Source organism: Theobroma cacao, chromosome 9 (genome assembly GCF_000208745.1).
Source record: "Theobroma cacao cultivar B97-61/B2 chromosome 9, Criollo_cocoa_genome_V2, whole genome shotgun sequence".
NCBI classification, from domain to species: domain Eukaryota; kingdom Viridiplantae; phylum Streptophyta; class Magnoliopsida; order Malvales; family Malvaceae; genus Theobroma; species Theobroma cacao.
Window position 1 is genome coordinate 25,725,381 of NC_030858.1, and position 16,897 is coordinate 25,742,277.

Genomic DNA, 16,897 nt, shown 5'->3' on the forward strand with positions numbered 1-16,897 from the left:
AGGACGACAGGGTTGAGTAGACCGATATTCCTGATTGCAATCATGTAGATGGCGGTACAGGTCATACCACAACTGTTGTGTTAGAAAAGATTGAGTTGGACGACCATGGCAGACCATTGAATTAGAAGATGTTGAGGGTGCAGACCCTATTTATGAGAACGCCATCGCACTTGAGAACGACATACGTTCGCCTGATGATAGTGATCAAGAAAGGGTAAATACAGGGGTATCTCATCAATGGATTATTCCCGGGCTAAATATGATATCCTTCCAAACAGTTAAGAGTGAGGAATCCAGATCAATGGATGACCACTTATATCGCGAAAAAGTGTTTCCATCGAAGGCTGAATTGAAACGACCTTTGAGCATGTTGGCACTAAAAGAGCATTTTAAGGTTAGAGTTAAAAAGTTATGTCACGCTCATTTTGAGGTTGGTTGCAAGGATAAGGCATGTAAGTTTGCTTTGCGTGCAACGAAGTTGCCTGAGGGAGAATATTGGCAACTTCGGACGTTCTAAAAGGTACACACGTGTATTGTTGATGGTTTACAATGTGGGTACCGAACTGCGAGCACGATGGTAATTGGTAAGCTTATCTCCAGCAGGGTGCAAAGAAATTGTGTAACCCCATTGAGACCAAAGGAAATAATGGAAGAGATGAATCGCAAGTGGGGATTGCAATGCCTATATGGTAAGGCCTGGCAAGCGAAAGAGTATGCGGAGAGTCTTGTGTTCGATTCGTCGAAAATTCATTCCAACTCCTCCCCTCGTATTTCCATATGTTAACATGTGAAAATCCCGGTACTGTCATGTGTGCCGCTACTGATGGGGAACAACGATTCAAATATTGTTTCTGGGCGTTCGAGTCATGTATTCGGGGATTTAGTGCTGTAATATGGCCTGTAGTCGTTATGGATGCCACACATCTGAAAAACAGATTCAAGGGTATTTTGTTTGTGACTGTATGCAAAGATTCGAATGAACAGATATATCCACTTGCATTTGGCATTGGCCACGTCGAAGACAAAGAGTCTTGGTCGTGGTTTCTTAACCAATTACGTCGTGCAATTGGTTATCCTGAAAATGCAATGTTCATTTCGGATCAGCATCTTGGCATTAAGAATGCAATTCAAAAAAGTGTACAAGGACGCTCATCACGGTCTACGCAATTACCACTTAGGGAAAAACATTAAAAATAGGTTTAAGAGCAAAGATGTTGCTGTGATTTTCACCATGGCAGCCAATTGCTATAGGCTCGTCGATTTTAACAAACATATGAATCAGCTAAAACAGCTTTGCAAACCTGCTTATGACAGCCTTATGAGATTAGCCCTGAGAGATGGGCATGTGCACGATCACCAATAAAGTGATACAAGCTAATAACATCCAACATTGCGGAGTCTATTAACTCCTGCTTGAGGCATGCAAGAAAAATGCCAATAACAGTGTTGATCGAGTGCATCAGAAGCATGTTTCAACGTTGGTGCCATGACCGACACAATGAGGCATTGAATTTGACCAAGTCCCTCAACCCTTGGGCTACTGATCTGTTGAACAGATGGTTCAATGAAGCATGTCACTTTTCCATACAAGCAATCGATCTGGTAGAGTTTCAAGTTATAGGCGGGACTAAAGACAAAGTGGTCAACCTCTCCACCAAGACGTGTTCATGCAGTGAGTTCCAAACCGATCTGCTCCCCTGCACGCATGCCATGGCGGCAATAAGGTATGAACAATCATGTTTTGTTATTTTGTGCATGATGAATTGAATTTTTACATTGTTCGCCAACTGTGATTTTATTGCCTTGGCAATAAGTGCAAACGAGCAGCCATTGAATTCTACTTCGACTATTACAAGACTCGGTCTTGGGTGGAGGCATATGTGGTTCCCATTCACCCTGTTGGGCATCCTAGTGAGTGGGACATCCCCCATGACGTTCAACAAATTGTCGTTTTTCCACCAAGTTGGCGAGGTCAATCGGGAACACCTAAGAGGATAAGGTTTCCATCAGTTGGGGAAGGCAGCAGACGACATAGATTATTCACAATGCAAGAGCTATGGTCATAATAGACAAAATTACCGGACTCCATTTGCAGCTCCACCGACAAATGGGGAAACATCATCTGCTCAGTCGATGGCTCGACGATGACGGCGACCCAAAGCATGTGCAATTTGCAGATAACCCAGGCATACACGAAACTGCTGTCCAATGCGGACTACAAACTCTGATAACGTTATAGGTGTCGTACCTAAAGACAATGGCGTTAGTTGTTAGGGATTGTTTCAAACTTTTCATTGATATTTGCATTGAATAATACTATTTGAACTTAAGTTTAACAAAGTCTGGAGACAATTCTCTGACCAATACAATGAAGAAAACTGAGTGGTGTGATTGGGGGATAAGCAAATCTAAAACACAAGATGTTGTAGCAATTGTGAACACAAGATTTCATTACTACGAAAACCATGGACGATTCTTCCAAATCTAATAGCTGGGAACAACAAAATTCACCAGAATGTTAGGAGGGTTGAGGCTCTCGTGTCAAATCAACCAGCAAGTTCAAATGGCTGGGATTCACCAAATGGTTTGGGTAACACTCAAAGTGAAAAACAGCATCAGTCACGCGACAGTCTAGAGGCTCACGTCGTTGGGCTTCAGATGCTAGTAAAAAGAATTATCCTGTGAAGTCAGCTTGAGTGATGAATAATGATTCTAGTATGGCTGCAATGTACACTGCTACAAGACAAAGATTAGACATGTTTACTCTGAGTAACAAGATATTCTCTCACATGTTGAGCCAGTGATGCAGTCAATCAAAAAAATAATGCACCAGTCTGGGTAAAATTCTCTTACATTTGCTACTTTTCCCATGTCCAGTTTATCTGGATCTGCCTGAGTTAGGAAATTCTTGTTAATTAGATACTCTATTCTGGTTTGAAGACCTGAGAAATTTGCATGTCCAATATTTGGTATCGGTTCTTGTAGAATTTTCATGATTCTTTTAAGCTGTAAGATTTGCTCAAGTTTGTTAGATATGAATGTTTCAAAGTAGACACTTCCAATTACTTAGCCCATTTGTGGGATCATCAAATTCATTGTACTCCTTCATAATTTGTTTTTCTTTGTAAACAAATAAATTAAAGCATAAAATATTTAATAATATTTGCCTGATTGGTTTTGGCATCATGCTTCATATTTTTGCTCAGAAAATTATGTATAATAATAGCATTGTTTGGATAGCTAGAGTAGAAGGGTTTAGGGTTTTATGGTTCTTACTTTTATGGTACTTGTTTTTAATGTCGACCGTTGTAATCAAAACAACATAAAAGGCATAAGATAAACGAAAGACAATCAATCAAGCGAAACAATCTCACATAAAAGCATGGCAAGCAGCAATAGTTGAGTGTACCCGATACATCAAAGATACAAATATTTGTAAATACAACAAAATCGGATGCACAGGTAGCCATGGAATTGAACAGTCCAAAAAGTCAGTAGAACAGGCGTATGCAGAGATAATTCATGGTGGTGGAGGAAATTGAAAGCGGAATTGATCCTCAACTTCTTTTTGGCGCTACAACATCTCACGATTCTACACCTCCAACAATTCCATACGGGTAGTCAACCTAGAGTCCATTATTTCCATAAATGAAAAGAGTCTAGTGAAAGCTTGCTCAACATCGAATGTGGTGGAAATAGGTGCACTAGATTGAGTAGTAGACGGGCCCATAGGATACGCACTCGGCTCTCCTTTATTCCCCTCCTCATCAAATTTTGGGTTACCGGCTACCCCCATCCTAACCCAATTGTTGTTTCTAAACTCAAAACCTAGCTTCTTAAGACTATGCTCATTAATAGGATTGAACAAAGCATGGTTTTTTGGCGGATCACAACAGGTGTCAACTTTGAAGTAATCTATGATCTCACTGATCACCATGCCATAAAGCAGGCTTTTTATGCCACCTTGAATGATCCGGATCATGTCATCCATGATGATTTTAGCAAGGTCGATACGACGGTTTAATTTGATGTTAAATAAGAACCAAAGGTCCTCTGTGGTGACAGTTGAGTAGTTTGAGCCATGAGGACAGATAGTGTGAGTGATGATGAGGTGCAAGACTCTATCAAAGAAACATAGCCTTGTGCAACTAGCACTGCCTCTCTCATTTGGTGAAAGGTAGATAAACGCCGATCGAAGGTTCCCATTATCAAAGACACACCGGAGATCTTCTTAGAGGGAAGTAAGGTGAAGGACTCGTCCTATCAGCTCACAAGTAACAAGGATCCGTTGTCCCATGACGTGGGTGACAAACATATCGTCATGGTTGAGTAGCTGACCTGTTTCTGACTTCGCTTATGTTTGTGTTGCATTGCAGTAAAAAATCAGGACCAAATTCTCATAATATTTCCTATTCAATTGTAAATAATGTGTCCACCCTAAATTTTCAAAGTTTGCAAGGTATGGGAAATATATAGACTTTAAATAATCAAAGTCAATTATACGTCCGGGCATTACCTTGCGTTTGGCAAAATTGACGTTGAATCTCTCAGCGTGCGATGGATCAGTGAAATTTTGCAAAAAAGAACTCACAACCGAGGCTAAAGATGTTTTCGCACCACCAGAGCCACCTGAACCACTGTTCTGAGTCACCTTTGTGCGCTTAGTTCTGCGACTCATTTTCCCAAATTAGGAAATGAGAAATTTAGAGGCTTTCGGTGTTTTGAGGCAAAACAATTCGGTATAGATGTCAAAGAGTATGACGTAACCGATTTAATTGACAGAATCAAAAAACGAGTTCAATTAATTTGTGAGTACGTGTGTGAAACTTGACAAGGAAACCCTTTCAACAGTTTAGGGTCTGACAAATTGACAAGTAACATCAGAGGTTTTGAGGGTGAGAGGGTTTTGGAGGCATCGGTGCTGGGAACAAGGCTGTAGCATGGATGGTCTATGAGCGAAATTTCTATCAATAGAAGATAAATATATCGATAGATACTGTTTCTTTCATCTTCCAAGTATTCCAATTTATATCGATAGCTTATAAATATATCGATAGCTTCCGTTTCATCCTCCAAGCAATCAAAATAGCTATCGATACATTATAAACATATCGATAGCTGTTGTTTGATCTTCGAACCATTCCAAATTTCTATCGATAGATACCATTTCTTTCATTTTTCAAGTATGAATCCAAGTATTCGCAATATCTATCGATAGCTTATAAATATATCGATAGTTGCCGTTTCATCTTCCAAACAATCCAAATAACTATCGATACATTATAAGGCATTTTTGAAGGAAGTCACCTTACTACGAAGGTCATTTCCTACAATTTCTACTTCTAAATATATCGATAGCTGCTGTTTCATCTTCTAACCATTCCAAACTTAGTTGAAAGGTGAAGAGAAATTGATCCACTAAAGCTGAACCATCTTGCACTGTCTTAAGCAATGGCCGCATCTTCTAGCAAACCTAATGTCAGTGACAATGTCGACCAAAGTATGGGTGGTGATGAATACTCAAGCCCACGATCAAGAAAGAAATGGAAACTAGATCTTCAACTGCCTGTCGCATCAATTGGTTTTTCAATTGAACCAGGTAATGATCTGTGCTCTCCTTCATGGTTTAGGGACATCTCACATGCTGCTAGGTATAGGGTAATAGAGAATGCCATCATATCGTGTGGGAAAGTGGTAGATTGGGAAAGCTTAAAGGAAAACATATACCTTGAGGGTGACTTATTTTCGTTTTTTGACATGGGTAAACTTAAAGGTCTAAGTACCTTTCCATATTTTGATTATAGCCCAACTCTTGTTTGGGAATTTTACTCTAACATTCGACAAAGTGAAAATGAATTTGAAAATCCTAGAGATTTTGACCCATTTGTTTTGAACGTGTTTTTGGGAGGAATAAAGTTTACAGTGACTCCTTTTGATATTGGGAAGCTCCTGAAAACAAAGTACAGACACGGACAATATACACCTCCCCCATTATATGACCCATCCTGCATATGGGCCTAAGTGACAAGCAAAAAAGAACCATACACCATAAATTCATGTTCTGCTCGTCATTTGAGTTCTGCACCAGATAGGCTGGTACATAATTTTTTGGCATCCACATTATAGGGAAGGCTCAATCATTTAAGACATGTTAGCGCTGAGGATATGTGGATGATAAAAACAATTAGAAGCCAGTTTGGCATGAATATTGCAGAATATATGATCATGAGAATGAGAGTAGTTGCCATGCGGGAAGAGACGACCATTCCATACGAGAACATCATATTGGCTCTAGTTAAGAAGAAAAGGATATGGAGCAAAAGGTATCTAGTTGATTGGACCAGTCGTAGGCCTCGTAATCTCAGAAAAGGGGATATGACTTGAGTCTTGATGAGCCATTGAACTCTGTCGAAAAGCAACCCAGTTCATCCTACCCATGATACTCCATCGAGTCAACCGTCTAAAGTTATTCCAGATCTTGTTTCCAATGATGTGATGTATAATATGCTTCTGAGGATTGATGAGAAACTCAATAATCAAACTGCTACAATGAAGGCATTGGAATTGAGGATACAGAATGTTGAGAATCTTCTAATGCAAAGAATAGATACAGCTATTTGGGCAACAGAAGCGCAGTAGAAAGAAACAATCCTGAGATGAGTTTCTCCGACATGAACCTCAGAGAAAAAGAAAGTCAGTTGTCATTGGTTCTGGCTGAGTCAACCATAGTAGGTGAACATTCATATTTGATTTTGTATCGTATTTCTCATAATTGACTTGTGGTATTTTGTTTTCATTAAATTCACTCAACATGTGCTTTAACTTTCATGTGTTTAGGGTAACTTCTGGTCGAGGGTTTAGGGTGTTCAACTGGATATTTTGTTAAGATGGTGCTTGAGGTTGAGTTATGGTTTGATATTGTCCATGATAATTATCTTACCCTTATTCGAAGAACATGACACACAATAAGTGAGTGACGCGATCCCATATCATCTAGTCACGCGATCCCAAATATCATCTAGTCACCCGATTCCATAAGAATTGGTAACGCCACTCCATATATACTACTCATGCGACTCCATATCAACTAGTGATGCAATTCCATAATAACTAGTCACGCGACTCGATTTTTCTACTCACGCGATTTTAGAATAAATACTCACGCCATTCCATAATAACTAGTAATGCCACTCCATATATATTACTCACGCGAGTCAATATCAACTAGTCATGCGCTTCCACAAAAACTAGTCACGCTTTTCCATAATAACTAGTAACGCCACTCCATATGTTCTACTCACGCGAGTCAGTATTACTCACGCGATTGCATATTAAGTACTGACGTGATTCAAAATTTAGTACTAGCGTGAGTCCACAACAAATACTCCCGCGAATCAATATCAACTGGTGACGCGATTCCATCTCCACCATTCACCTAATTCAATAACAACTGTTTACAACCCTATGTCACTCAATGCAATTCAAGATGTCATGTAGGCTATAAAGTAAAGAAGTAAAGAGGGGTTGGCATATGCAAACGCATGAACGCTGTCATGTAAATTATGTAGAATACTAACAGACTTTACTATATGAATAAGAAAAAAATAATGTTGTTCTTATTGGACCTGTATGCTTATCACATGAATGAATACAAAGAATAATATGTAAATGATACAACAAAGAATAATATGGAAATGATACAAAATAATGTTATTTACAGATTGAAAAAGAATAACAAATTAAAAAAATGTTACAACTTATGCTATTTGCAAAAATCTCAAGGGCAAACTTTTTCCGAATGCCCTCTATCGCGTTTGCCTTCAGTGTTTGATCCTTTTACCAGATCAACCACTGCAACGAGGCTATAACCCAATCTCCGTAACTGTACGAATCTTGCTGTATCGAGGTCTTTTCATTTAACCTATACCTCATCCGTGTCAAAGCTTGCTTTTGATGACTCGAGCTAACAGAGTACCCTGCCTTGTGGCATATAATGGGAAACAATAATGCTAGTGGACTTATCTACTTATCACGCAAGCTAGACTTCAGTGCTTCTGTCTGACTGTACGATGAGTCCACGAACATCATAGTCTATTTCAGCAAGTTAACGTGCACTACCACCTAATGGCCTTCGAAATAGCACGGTACGAGAATTGAGTCAACCTCATGCCATGGCGAACCCAACGGAGGTCTCCCACCCCTTGTATACTCAAGCACATCGTCTGGCATTACTGCCTCACTTGACTTGAATGTCTTCTCGGTGGGAGAAAGCTGCATTTCTTTGCTCAAATCCAACAACATAAGCTGTCAATTACGTTATGCAAAATAGTTAGATGCAATTAACTAATACACACCCCATACATTTGAATAATTACAACTCAGTAAAATATAATATACTTACGTAGAAGGTGGTGTCAACGATGCATATTCTCTACTTTTAGTATTGTGGATGGTACTTGCGCGTTCGCTTACACAACACACTGATGCATGCATCAATCTATTGATTGTCCATCAACTTTATCAACATCTCCAATCGTCGAAAAAAATCAGGGCCCTTTTACCCTTCGATACCCAGAATGTTAACCTTGCATATTTATAATAGAGTTAAATTAAAATTATAGTGAAGTAACCTTACTACGAAGGTCATTTCTCACAATTTCCTCTTTATAATAATACCCACGTCAAAAGGTCTATGTAATAAATACCCTAGAACCGTTAACCCTAATATCGTCTACTGTTTTCATTTTACTTGGCTTGGTCGTTTTTCACGAAGGACTCATATATGTCCTTCAAATCATCTTTCGCTTTGCGCTAGACTAATAGCGGGTTAACGTACGGGCTTCGAAGGTATTTGCTGGCCAAGTTCACATGTGCATCTTCATTCTTAGGTCTAGGTGGAGCCTTAAAAGAAGGTGTGATCTCACCATGCAGGGAGGCCTCTGTTGGAGTTAGGACAAGAGTAGGATGCGCGAAAGTTGTAGTTTGACTACTCGTAGGATGAGGTCCTTCTTTGACCTCAGATGGAGGAGGTGGAGCCTCGGGAGAAGGTGTAGGCTATGAATGCTGGGCTGCCGCTGCTGAAGATGGGATAGGAGCAGGATGATGATCGATCGGGCTACCGAGAGGTGAGCTTCAACCCTAAATGATCAAAAAAATCAAACACATTAGAACAGTGTATACATCATACATGTTATAACTCACGCGATGAATAACATAAAACCTCATACCTCAAAAAGGTCAATTAGCCAACCGACAATCCGATCCTTCAGCCCTTGCAGTGAGTGCTGGATATGCTCATGTAGTGATTACGTCTGCATCTGCATCGCCCGCTAAATCTCCAATTGCATTGACTTTTGCATCTTTAACTACATTGCATGCATCTACATCTGCATATTCGTCTGCAATGACTGGAGGTCTTTCTTCCACTGTGTCGACATCTTTTGCAGCTCTCACTTAATGCTTGTAGTCATTTACAGACGCAACGACGGGTTGCGCTGCTCAGCATGAGGGGCAGCACCTGAAGCAAGAGGAGGGGCAGCAGTAGAAGCAAGAGGAAAGACAGTAGCAAAGCAGAAGGAGCAGCAGTAACAGGAGTAGTAGCATGATGAGCAGCAGGAGTAGCAAGATGATGAGCAGTAGGAGAGGCACCATGAAGAGCTACAAGAGGAGAATCAGGTGTCTTAGCAGCACCGAACTCAGAATAGACCTCCTCGTCTGTGGTGCTCTCCACTTAACAACTCCTCGTACCAGACTTTTCCCTTTGCGGTCCATTATTTTCCTCCTTTGTTGGGGTTTGAAATTTGGGCGACCCTCCAACTTCCATAATGGAATGTATTGCTGCCCTTCGGAGATATTGACCTCAATGTCTACCCAATATGGGGTCAACATCTCTTCTGTCGTTGGCTCCAACGTCCTCACTGCCTACAACTGCACCAAAACATACATTGCCATTAGGTATAAACCTCGATACCCTATGACAATAAAAATAAACTTTAATAAAATAAAAAAAAATATGGTTTCTTTACTCACCTTGCCCTCTCTCTCCAAACTTACAATATTGACGTTGAGGCCTATAGGCCTCTCATCACATTTCCATTTAATCATTCTTGGCCAAACCTGTCCAGACTGTCGCTGCCTTCCGAACAAGCTTATGATTTCAGGTATTACTTCCAACGCCCAAAACTGCACATCAATTGTGTAACATTTTTACTCACCTCATAAATTCTTATGTGAAAAGAATAAAATAATGATAATGATAAACATTAGGATATGGCAGACTACCTAAAACACCCATATGAATCCGTAGAGGTGGTAGCGCTTCTTCTCTACTACTTCTGCAGCAAGAGGTTCGAAACCCCTCAGCAAGTAATCCACAATCAGACTCTAGACATATGTGCCCCATGGAAATGCATTCCACTCGTCGATGTTCTCGACCAGCGACAACAACCATGGAACCACTAATCATCTGTAGTCTTGACCGAATAAAACATTGATGGCGATCAAGACGAGGGCCATCTTAGTCGTGTCTCCCTCCTGCTGAAACTGCCCTCCCTTGAATGTATCTAAAACCTATTGGATCTTCACCTCCTTCCCCGATCCCCAATATCGTAGGTGAATTCCTCCAAGGAAGGCCTCGTACAGATTGACAATGAAGGTAGGTAGGGAACCAAACTTTAGTCCTATCACCAGACAGAACTCCCTCTTAGAAAAGCGGGCCTTCGTTTTCCCTATTGCAAACCATAGCTCTGCCTCGATGGCATCAGGTTCGTTTATTTTACGTAGCATTAGGTTGTGCAAGAGTCTGACACAGAATAAACTCTTGTCTGATTCGACATCCATCATGTGCCCAAAGCATGTTCTCTTAAAGTTTTCCAACTCGTTTACTTGATACAGCATCTCACGTATCACGTGCAGATGCGACCATATACAGTGGATGTTAATGCTCACATTGAACCCCCACCGATGCCTCAGCACACCAAGCAAGGACTCCACTTTATCCTGCTCTATTCCTGTGCTGGCCATCTGCAACATAAAATAGATAATATTCCCATTTTAGTCATGTCAATACCATCATTGTAGATTAACAAAAAAACTAGAGGAATTTCTTAGAAATAACCCTCCTCAAAAGCTCACTCAAAAAATAACTCTCACAATATTTTTAACTGTTTTTAGACAACCCTCAAACAAAATAATTAATTCAAGTGTGGAGAATGGATTATTAAGTAAATCAACATATACACATTAAAACATTATAGTTGACCCAAAATAATACAGAATGAACCCAATGTCGATCATGCAATGACATGCAGATAAATTTCATGCGGTTATGACACTCGTTCAATTTCCTTCAACAAGAGTCACGCAATGCCTAATCAATTAGTCATGCAATTAGTAACATTTAATCACGCAATGATTTATAAACAAGTCATGCAATTCTAAGAACAATTAATCGAATCACGCACACACTAACTGACGTCATGCTTGAACAATATTCACGCAATAACCTAGAAACCAGTCACGCAAAGACATATCAATCAGTGACGCAAAGTTAAACCCTTTTGCAATCACTCAAACCCTACGTGACCCCATGCCAAAATCCACTCACGCAAAAGGTGCCAACCACTTAAGCAAGCCCTCACTCACGCAATATCTAAACCCTCAACCGAATTCCTAACCAAGAATCATAACACATACATATCAACCAGTCACGCATGGACGGTCACCTTTCCACCCCAACAACACCAACAATACCACCTTCATGTTTATATTCAAAAATTTCAAACAACAAGAATATCAATATGAACAAGCAATATGTATAGGTTTATGCTCAAAAACCTTAACCCTTAACATGAACAATAACCATTTCTCCACATGGTTCAAAATAAAATAAAAAATTCATAAAAAAATATTATACCTTTCTCAGCGTAATGTCAACTTCCTCACATTGCTCAATATGTGAACTACCTTTATGAGAATAATAACCACTCCAAAAGGCTCCTACCACTGCAAAAATGCTCGGATGTTGAACTATCAAGGAATGCTTTTGATAGAATTGCTTCTGAGGATATGTACGATCTCTCGATGAAAATCGAAGAGTTGTAGTCCATATAAAGGACATACTTGACCCGTTAATAGGTTTCGGGTTTAGGCGTGGAGCCTAGCGAATGGGTCGGTTTCATTAAGGATAATTTTATCCAATTTTTTTTCTTGGCTAAAAACAGTTAAAATTATAGGGAGAACCTTTCTAAAAAACGCTTTATGCATGAGGCCCATTTAAAAAAAGTACTCGTTCTGTTGTGTAGTTGTCAATTACAGGAGTCTACAGTTTATTTTGGACATTGTGATTCGTTGTGAAATGGGTGGAGTCTCTATTGCTATTGGTTGTTTTGTACCATTCCAGATATTTGGAATGTGTGAGCTGTTTTAAGCTCTTATTTAATGAAAGTATATATTGTTTGAAAAAAAAAATATTTGACCAAATGGTTTTTACCCTCCTTGAAAGATAAAAGGCTTAATATTCAAGATTTTGAATATATATTCCCTCTCCCTTGTACTTCAGCAAGACTCCTAATATGCTATATGAGTTCTTCCCAGAATTTTCTCTTGTTGGCCGACTAAATGTTGTTTACGTAATTTTCCTCGTGCTTTTGATGACTCACTATACATCAAATATGCAAAAAGTAGTGAAATAATCAAACAATTAGTTCCATGCGCATGCTTTTGCTAAGCAGAGAATGACAGGAGAATACAAAGTATGTTTCCTGATAGCCATGCAGTAAACTACCATTCGAAAAGTTGACTATAACCTCTTTTACTAGTACGCTATTAATTAAACCCAAAATTCTCCGAACTTGTTAGGCTAATATTTAAAAATCTTCCTGAAGTCTGTAAAGAATTATATCTAATTAAAATGAGTGAATCATTTTAGGGTTCAGGGTTTTTATTAATCTATTTTGTTAGGTAAAACTTTGAATTTAATAGTACTTGGAGTTTAGACTGCACAATTAATTCATCCGGTAGCATTTTAATTGGTCCTTCTACCCTATTCATGCCCCAAGTAACAAGGCAAATAAATTGTTTGTTTCGAAAATGATATAAGGAAAAGTAGAGTTCAAATTTTTTTCAAGCTGGATTTTCAATTGAAAATGACAGGGTTTATTGTGGTCCAACACACTTTTCTTTTAATTTCCAATTTTCGTTTGGCTGAAACAAAAATCGCTTGATCATATGAAGGCTGCTAAACCATAGCTTGTATTTTTTGGGGCTTGAGTGAATTTCCTCCTCGACCAGATTAAAATAATTTTTTTTCTAAAACTCGATCGAGTATAGAATTACTCATCAAATCCTTATTTGTAATACTAAAATATTAATTGACATTAAATTTGCAAAATCTTTTTCATTGAAGGAGTGATCAAGGTAAGCTGACTACATATAAAGATTTGAACATTTGATTGTGTATATATTTATAGAAGTAGAGTAGAAAAACCTTTTAGTGCTTCATCTTTGAAGCATCATCCATTGTAGATTTATACCTGAAATTTCCTTGTATAGCTATATTTGCTTTATTTAACTCGGCAATTGAGGTAAAGCTCCCTACATGTAAAATATCAGATCTACGATGTACTTGAGGATTTAGATACACACTCTAATCTCAACTTAATTACTAGAATAAAGTTAAACCTGTGAGGCCAATTTATTTGTATAATTTCCGATTTCTTTATCTCCAAACCAGGTTCAAATATACGGCTAGGAAAAACAGGATTCAATGACTCATAAGAAATTAAAATAAAAAATTTAACTTTTACTTTGCTTCAACTTTGATGACATAAAAATGGGCAACACGTTCCAGTGCCCTTATTATACAATTGATGAAATATTGGAAACTTTTTAGTTCCCCTCAATACAACATGATTCTGCCCAAGCAATCTAATTGATCCTTCTGCAATTTGCCCTGATCTCTCCATTGTTCCCTGTCAAAGGGCTTAGGTTGCCCAAATTGATCATGGATTGAACGAAGGTATCAAAGAAGTCGGTTTGGCTATTAGCGAACCTATTGACAATGGACACTGTGTTAGCTCCAGCGGTTGAAAACAAAGACTGATCAGTTTGGAGAAGGCCGCGGTTGTTCTGGAGGTTTGTGTAGTAGTTGTTGTCAAAATCATCAGCAGTTGATGAATCAAGATTTGTTAAGACATCACCGTTCCCGCCTTCAGGACATATTTGTCCAAGTACTTGAGAAAATGTTGGGTCCAAGGTCGTGTCTGTGCCAATGCGGTGACTGAAAGTTGAGCATCGAGCACGACCAAATGTATGCGCACCTGATAAGCAACCGGCCATGTATAGAAGAATCATGAATTTTATGATGTAAAATGTATATATCCCGCACATGACGCAATTTTCATATATATAAGAACAAAGTTAAAATCACATTAATATTGTATATGGGAAAGAGGAAATAGTAATTACCTGACAAAGCAACCAGATCTGTAGAATCATCAAGTCCAACGTCTCTAAATTTTCGCTGCAGCTCGTCGAAGTCGTCCAAAGGAGATGGGATTCCAGAAGTTCCAGCTTGGTTTGCAGTCCTACTGTCTCTTCTTCCTAGCGGTACTTGCCATGTTGGACCTCCAGCCTTCCAGGGTAGAGAAAAACCATGATATAAATGCTTTGCATTAGGGCAAAGAAATATTTTAATTTTAACATAGAAATATGGACATCGGAAGGCTTGTATAAAATTAGAAAATGGTAAATTAAGTACCAATGAAACTCCAATTTGAGATCCAAGGGCCAAAATATCAGCACATGATACAACTCCTGGACAGGAATTCTCTAGTGCGGTTTTAATGTCATCAACAATTTGAAATGCCTCGATTGTTTCGTTGGGGGGCGTGTCCTTTTCACTAACTATGCCATTTGCAGCATCATCATCTAGCAAAAGTGATCCATCACAACCCTGCACAAACCACAGACAAATTGTTGGTTATCGATAAAACAAGCGAGCCTAGAAACCATGCAGAGCTTCCGTTTTGAGTACGACGTTAAGCAAGGAAAAAATAATGTTAAGAGAATGGATGATTTTACATTGACCATGCAATCGTGGAAATGAGCACGAATGATTTTGGCACCAACTCGGATGTCGTTTTGGACAGCCTGCTCCAGTACCCCACGTACAATGCTTACCACGTCAGAGCATGTGTTGGAGTAAAACGTGGGGCTAAGCTGAGCATTGGACCCTCCCAACATCACAGAAAGGAGAAGAACAATGGCTGTCATTTGAAATGAAGGCATGATTTTGCTTTCTGAACTTCTCAAAAAGCTTTATTAGTTATATCTGTGAGCAACTCTGAGATTTCATGTTACGTTGCACGTCCATTTATAGGGAGACAGTCACTGTTCTTGGATGCCAGCCCATTGCTGACCATATCATCCCTGGAGGCTGATGTGCTGCGTGGAGGAATTTTCTATGTTTACTTTTCAGCTGACACTCCTCAATTAGCGCTGAAGCTGAAGAATTCTCAAGTAAGGACAATTCTCCATCATGCATAAATACATACATACATATATAGTTGAAGATAATTCTCAATTAACTTAACCATTCTATTTGTTTTTTTTTTTTTGAATAAATGAAAATATGAGATACATAGATACATATATAGTTGGAGATAATTCTTCATCAACTAATAAATTCTAATTCGACCTTAAGTACAGTTTTAAGATAATCTCTTTTTTTCAATTAATAAATTTCAACCTGATCTAGTTCAAAATTTGAGTGCAAAATTTTTTATAATTAGCATCTTTTTAAGCCAAATCATAAATTTTAAAGTGAAAAAACAAATAAATAAATTTTATTGTTAATTAAAACTTAAAAAAATTTATTGAAATGAAGAGAGAAAATTAGACCAAATAAAAAAGAAGAAGTGAAAAAAAATAATTATCATTGATAATATTATGTATTATTGAATAGCTAAGTGAGAATATAAGAAAATACCATTAAATATTTATATCTTCATATTAGCACTTTTGGGAGAGAAATTTGATTTATAATTTTGTTTAAAAGTTTTCTCACATGAGCTAAAAATTTTAAAACTTTTGAGTAACTTTTGAATTAATTAAAATAATTATTGAGAAGTCGTAGCAGAATATTAGAGAGTAAGAGTAACAGGAAATTATAAAACAGTAGCCGCCTTTTCCCTACCTTTTATTATAAGATTAAGGAAGAAAGTTCAACCCAAACTTAATTTGGTCAACTATTGGAGCTCTTGACAGAAGTTTCTTGATAGCAAATTCAAAGACCACTTGTTCATTTTCCACTTTGCTACTCAGTAACTTAGGCAAATGATCATCTCAATGATTTTTATACATAAACAGCAAAGAGCAGGATACTAAGTGTCTTACTTTTGCAGCCAAGCAGTGAAAACTTACATCATGTATACATAGCTTAAATCATTCACTTTATTTTATCAATTGACTATGACCTACTCCTCTCTAGGAAGTAAAACCAGAGTATATAATGGTTAACCCAATACTCAACATTTCCCTAAGTATGATATTTTTTCGAATAAATCGGCAATAAATGTCCCAATCTTTTTCAAAATTTTTCCTAATGATGTAAATGGAGTCTGTCTCATGCAAAAAAATCGGGATGTGATTTACAGCTACGTTAGGCGATGCATGTGGAGTTGTGGTTGGTTCAACTTGTAGTGGAAGTCAATTTAGGGGGCTGAATGTTTGTTTTTTCTCTTGTGGGCAACGTGGATGGCTCAAACTGCATTTATGTAATGACAGTGTACAGTTGACAATTGGGAGCTTGAAACGCAGAGAAAACAAATAGCACCAGAAAACTTTGAGCTAAGCTTGTTTTTTTGTTTTTTTTTAACGAGAAGGTTGACCAGGTAAG

The 16,897-nt window shown here is 38.4% G+C and overlaps 1 protein-coding gene across 1 annotated transcript; it reads right to left on the bottom strand.

The window, feature by feature from the left end:
* LOC18589667 (lignin-forming anionic peroxidase) lies at nucleotides 13,780–15,345 on the bottom strand. Its single transcript, XM_007014733.2, has 4 exons — nucleotides 15,082–15,345; nucleotides 14,759–14,953; nucleotides 14,467–14,632; nucleotides 13,780–14,318 (listed from the first exon to the last, which is right to left on the bottom strand). The coding sequence occupies exons 1-4, from the start codon at nucleotides 15,286–15,288 to the stop codon at nucleotides 13,927–13,929; spliced, it is 960 nt and encodes a 319-aa protein (XP_007014795.1). The 5' UTR covers nucleotides 15,289–15,345; the 3' UTR covers nucleotides 13,780–13,926.

Coding starts and splice junctions, on each gene's coding strand:
- LOC18589667 (XM_007014733.2), bottom strand. CDS start 15,288: ATGCCTTCATTTCAAATGACAGCCATTGTTCTTCTCCTTTCTGTGATG. Junction 14,954..15,081: donor TCCACGATTGCATGGTCAAT/GTAAAATCATCC, acceptor TGGTTTGTGCAG/GGTTGTGATGGATCACTTTT. Junction 14,319..14,466: donor AGATCTGGTTGCTTTGTCAG/GTAATTACTATT, acceptor GTTGCTTATCAG/GTGCGCATACATTTGGTCGT.